The following is a 6000-nucleotide window of genomic DNA, read 5'->3' as shown; positions in this document are numbered from 1 at the left end:
ATATCTGGTATTCTTCTTAAACTTGTATAGGGAATCCTTCAGAAATTTTTCACGTGATTCCATTATTGATTCATGCCGCGTTTCCTTTGGATGTTTTTCTCCCAGATCGTGTGATTTATTCCATCAGGGATCCTTTCAAAGATTTCTCCTGGGATTCCTTTAGAGATTTTTCCTGTTTTTTTTTTAAAGACTCCATTAGGGATTCTCTGAGTGATTCGTCTTAGGACTCCTTTCGTTTCTCCCCCTCCTCGCCTCGAGCAGGCTAAGGCCGGGGTGGCCTCTGCTGTACATAGTAGCCGTCTCCATTCCACTCGGTCCATGGCTGTTTGTCTCCAGCTCCGCACTCTGCGTAGGGTCCGCAGATCGTCCTCCACTTGGTCGACCCACCTTGCTCGCTGCGAACCACGTCTTCTTGTACCGGTCGAATGACTCTCGAGAAGCATTTTAGTCGGGTTGCTATTCGACATCCTGATGACGTGACCTGCCCACCGTAGCCTCCCGATTTTCGCGGTATGGACGATGGTTGGTTCTCTCAGCAGCTGATGCAGCTCGTGGTTCATTCGCCTTCTCCAAGTCCCGTCTTCCATCTGCACTCCGCCGTAGATGGTACGCAGCACCTTCTGTTCGAAAACTCCAAGGGCGCGTTGGTCCTCTGCACGTAGGATCCATGTTTCGTGCCCATAGAGGACCACCGGTCTAATCAGCGTTTTATAGATAGTTAACTTCGTGTGATGGCGAACTTTGTTCGATCGTAGAGTTTTGCGGAGTCCAAAGTAAGCACGATTTCCTGCCACAATGCGCCTCTGCAACATCAATTGTATTACATGCTCCTTGAGACGCATAATCTGAAAAACATTCACGGCATCTTCTCGGACTTTCGGTTCTTGCGAAATCAGCATGGCCCTCAATTCCAGCTTGAAAACACTGAAGTTTGCAACACCACTTTATTGTAAAACAATTATTTAATGTACATGCCCCTTATCACGCAGAATCCGAAAAATCTCACCTTCTTTCGGATCTTGAGAAATTCGCGTGGTCTCTTACTCAAGATTGACATAGAAGCTTGCTTTGAAGTTTTAAATATTTTCTATAATAATTTATACTAACTTCACAACTCTCCTTCTACGCCCCTGAATCCGCATGTTGCTCAGTAAAAGTGCGTTCGAGCACATGACCACGACGGTCTCTCTCTCTCTCGCACAAAATATCTTGTTCAAATCTGCTGGCCCATATTATTTGCCCCAAGCGAGGCCCCAAGCATGAAGTTAGAAAGCTCTTTCCGCCACCACGGGGCCACCACCAACACAGCTGCAGTTGGGAAAGGAAAGCCGTAACATCCTTTCTGCGTTCCGCCAGCCATAGAGTCGTGGATGGTGAGAGCGAGAGAGTTGATTCACTGTGCTTCTGTGCGACCAAGCCAGCAGCCGTATTTACCGTATCGCACTTGGAAGGACCTCGGCTCGAGAGCTGCCAGAGAGCGTTCGCCTGTTATTGGGTGGAAGGGCTGCTGCTCGGCTGAATTTTCAGTTTTTTCCTTCCTCCAAATCAAACCACATATTAATATAGGCAACATAGAGTAAAACGAATTCGCCAACATTGATATTGCAATTTATCCGGGAAAGAAACACGGATCGCTCAAAACCAATCGCATTGTGTAGTGTGTAGTGCCTGCCAGGTGTAGCAAACGACGAGTATACAAGCGTTTTCCACGGGTTTTTCGTTCGGTCTATGATTTCGCCCTAGTTTTCCATCACCACCACCACCGGATGTGTTTTGTGATGCTTGTGCAGAATGTGGATCCACCGAAACGCAAGGGTAGGGCGGCGATGGTTTGCCATTAGTGTGCAGCAGGTGGGATTGTGTTCCAATTTCGGGGTTTACGGAAGCAACAGGACCTTTAAAAGCGGGGTCGAGTCGAAACAAAGACTACTTGCGAAATGCTGGAGTGGACTTTTTGGGGGAAAATAGTGTGGTGGATCGGAGGAATGTCAATCAGCTAGATAGCTTTGTGCCGGATTATGCTCCCGAACAAATCGCTGTTGGGAGAGAAGCAAATTTATCACGACGACGCTTTCTATTTAAGTGATTACGATAAGCATAGAAATGTACAATTCTTAGCTAGTCTTCATTTTGTGAGAGAATACTCGATATTTAGCTAAACCTTATGCAAGTTCAATGAAATTTTACGAAAGTTCGTGTTCACAAATTTAGTGTTTGTAAGAAAAATAAATCTTTGCTGCAAGTACCAATGCAAAAAGAGGATGATGTGAAGAGAGAGTTCAAAGGAATTCTGCACGCTCAAAAAGGGTTCTAAGTAGCACCAATGCTGAAGACCCGAAGAGTAGCGGAAGAAGTGATAAAGATTACATCGTTAATGGCCTAACATTCAACAAGCTGCAGTGAACCAAAAGAATCAAAGTGATACCTAGCTGACGACAAACATAATTTCACGCTTTACCATACATAAAACATTATATTCTCCGCCAGAGGCAAAGATAGAAGAATAATCATCTAAAAACCGTGAAACGAGAGCGAGAGAAGCATTTTACACGCCGTAAACGAGAGTACACACTGCCCCACAATTTGGAGCCACCCGGGCGCGGAAAGGGGTCCGAGCGAATGTGTTTGTGCCATCCGTACAGCGGGCATAGCCAAAAACGTAAACATAATTAGGAAACCGTGACCAACCCGTCGGCCAACCTTCCAAATTGCAACATTTCCCTCGAGACACAAACCCCCATACGGCGCACCCCGCTTCTCTTACAGCGAGCTCTAGAGGCCCCACGCGCCTCAACCCCCCCACTTCTAGGAAAAAAAGGAGTGTACTTGGAATGGCAGAAGCACCGGGCAGTCCAAGGACCGGCGATGAATCGTCCGAAAGTGAAAATGAACCCGAACCGGCCAAAATTTTCCACCGGAAGCTGTCAACCAAGCGGGACGTCAAATCGGCGGTAAGTGCTGAGGTGTGTCTGTGGTTGTGTACATGTGTGTGTGGGTGTGGGTGTTTGAGAGAATCAAGCGTGGCTGATAACACTATCATGCCGTTAGAAGTATGTCACGCTTGATGGGAAATGAAACGGTAGAACGGATTTCCCTTGCGTTTAGTCTGTGGAGGTGTTTTAAAGTAGTTAAAGTGATACGTCAAAGCTGAGTATCGAACTTTAACGATTCTAACATAGCTATGAACGTAAAGGCTGATCAACCGGTCACAGTTTTCTTGTTTATTAAATAATGAGCTCCTTCAAATTGTGCTTTTTAACTCGTTAACACCCAAGGTGTCTCACAATTTAAATCTTCAAGTAAATTTGTTATCATAGGTCAAGTTCCAATAAGATAAGCATGATTTGACGAAAAAAAAATGGAAATCTATGGTGTAGTTCCAAAAAAAATTGTTCATTGTAGGTCCTCAATATCTGATAATTTTCTCGAGTTCTATTTCAGCACAACTTCTGCGCTATCGTTATATTCTGATCGGTATAGATACAATGCAGCTCTAAACAAGTGAGAGAGATGATAACCACTCAAAAAGAATAGAAAAAGGACTTATAAATTGGGGCAGAAATCTAACCCGATAAACGCCTAAAAGTATGCAATACATGGTCCTTGTAATTTCATGTAGTTTCGTTCGACTGCAGTGTTCAACAATTCTCATTTTTTTAACAAATCAAATAAAGAGTGCTCACTATGTGTAACCAAACGATAAAATACTGTAGAAGTTAGATTTACACAGATAATGATTTTTAAAAAAGTAATTGAGTTTTTCCTTCAGTACTCCACAAGCTCTCTTTACGTGCTCACCATACGTAAACTTTATAGAAATGTTGCATGTTTAAAAAGAAAATCGTGTTGAGTACTGTTCCTTTTAATTTGTATCCTTTGACTTAAACACCCAAAAGGAATTAAAAAAATCCTTTGACAGATACGTATTTCGACCTCAACTATAAGGTCGTCTTCAGTGTCTCGTGCTTACAGGTATTCCACTAACACACCGAGGTTCATCATCATTCCATGTTTTGATTTGAAATTTCAATCAGATATACTCTACACGGCTTCTCCACTTATGTTTGTACTACTCCATATTTTTTGTTTGTGAACAATATGTGGGTTTTAAGGTGTTATCCAGGGCACTATCAAAGTTACGTCGAGAAGATAATGTGTCTTTCGGCTACATGAAAAATGAGAAAACAACCAAAAATTCAATTTTATTCGATCTACTAATTGCAATTTAGAATTATGTACAAATGCCTGAAAAACATAACGCTGGACGAAGAACATTCTCGACAGAAATCCCTGAAGGAATCCCGGGAGGATTTACTGAAGGAATTCTGAGAGGCATATCTGGTAAAATTGTGAGGGAATCTCTGCTGAAAGCTTGGTAGGAATCATTGGAATAACCACAGAAGAAATCTCGAGAGAAAGTGCTGTATAAATCAGGAGCGAGGATCCCGGCTCGTAGAAACAATTCCATTAGGATTCTCTGAATATGTTTCGACTGAACACTTTGAAAGTATACTAAAATGAATCTGTAAAGTAATTCCAGTAAAAAATCCTTGAAAGAATTCCAGTAGAAATCCATGAGGATTTTCTAAAGCAATTCTGGCAGAAATCCCTGAAGTTATTCCTGAAGGAATCCCGTAAAGAATGCCTGATGGAATCCTTAGAGAGATCATGACAGGAATGCCAAACAAAAGCTGAGCAGGTATTCCTGCAAGAACCATAGAAGATGTCTCGATGGTCTATGGTTGCCTGAAAAAAACTCGGAAGAAATCTATATTTTTTCATATTTTTTTTTTCGGGAGGAATCCCTTAAGGAATCACAGCAGGAATCCTGCAAGGAATCCTGAAGGAATTTCAGCACAAATCTATGAAGGAATGCAGAAAAGAATAACTTAAAGAATCCTGTCAGGATTTTCAACATCAACCCCTGCAAAAATCCCTGAAGATAACTCCAGAGCAATCCGTGCAGCAAGCTCGGAAACAATATCTGAAGGGATCCCGGGAATAAACCTGAGAAGATTCTCGAAAGGAATACCCGAAAAAATCCTGGAAGGAATTTCGAAGGTATCTCGAAAAAAAAACCTCAGCTCATCTAATCCCATCTCAATTATTCACCCTACTCTCTAGCCTCTACCTTACTGTCTTCTTTGCCCTCTATTCCAATGCTCTATCCTACGCTCTATCATAACATTCAACCCTACCATCTGCCCTATCCTCTATCCTATCTTCTACCATAACCACTGCCTTATCCTCTACCGTACCCTCTTGTCTATATTAAAAGACACTACACCGTCTTCAACCAGAGGTTGCACAGACAGAACATTCACTAACATTAGGCAACGGACAACACGGAACACCCAGTGGACCAGTGGAGGATTTTTCGTTTGTCGAAAAGTTTCCTCCGGCTGGAGCGGGAATCGAACCCTCACTCCGTGGCACTCACAATACGCCTAAACGACTGACGCCGCTAACCGCACGGCCACGAAGCCCACAATCTCTATTGTGCTTAATCGTATCGTCTATACTACACTCTACCCTAACCTTTTTACTACCCTCAACCCTACTCTCTATCCTACTCTCTTCCCTATCGTCTACCCTATACTCTACACTAACCTTCCACTTCACTCCTTCTACTGTATCCTTCTCCCAAACCCTCTACCCAACCGTCTGCTCCACCGTTTACTCTACTCATTACCCTACCATCTACCATAACCCTCTACCCTTTTTCTCATAAAGCCCGATCGATAGATACCCATATTGCATGGTATCATAGCTCAAACTACCATACTGTAGCCGCAATCTTGGATATGGACCGCCATCTTGAATTTCAAAATGGCGTCAAATATCGATTTTTGACTTCTACACATCAAGCCCGAACGATAGATCCCCATATTGCATGGTATCACAGCTCAAATAACCATTCCGTGGCCGCCATCTTGGATTACAAAATGGCGTTAAATATCGATTTTTGACTTCTACTCATCACACCCGATCGATAGATAC

General features: G+C 43.0%; 1 protein-coding gene across 1 annotated transcript in view; it reads left to right on the top strand.

Moving 5' to 3' along the window:
* The first annotated feature begins 1271 nt into the window (after positions 1-1271).
* LOC109416447 (diacylglycerol kinase eta) overlaps positions 1272-6000 on the top strand; it is a 403302-nt gene continuing 398573 nt past the window's right edge. Inside the window, exon 1 of the mRNA XM_062843031.1 lies at positions 1272-2951. Within this exon, the coding sequence (XP_062699015.1) occupies positions 2832-2951 (120 nt within the window). The 5' untranslated portion in view covers positions 1272-2831. The remainder of the gene's footprint in view (positions 2952-6000) is intronic.

This window comes from Aedes albopictus, chromosome 3 (assembly GCF_035046485.1).
Source record: "Aedes albopictus strain Foshan chromosome 3, AalbF5, whole genome shotgun sequence".
In the NCBI taxonomy this organism is placed as follows: domain Eukaryota; kingdom Metazoa; phylum Arthropoda; class Insecta; order Diptera; family Culicidae; genus Aedes; species Aedes albopictus.
This window is presented reverse-complemented; position numbering and strand designations above follow the sequence as displayed.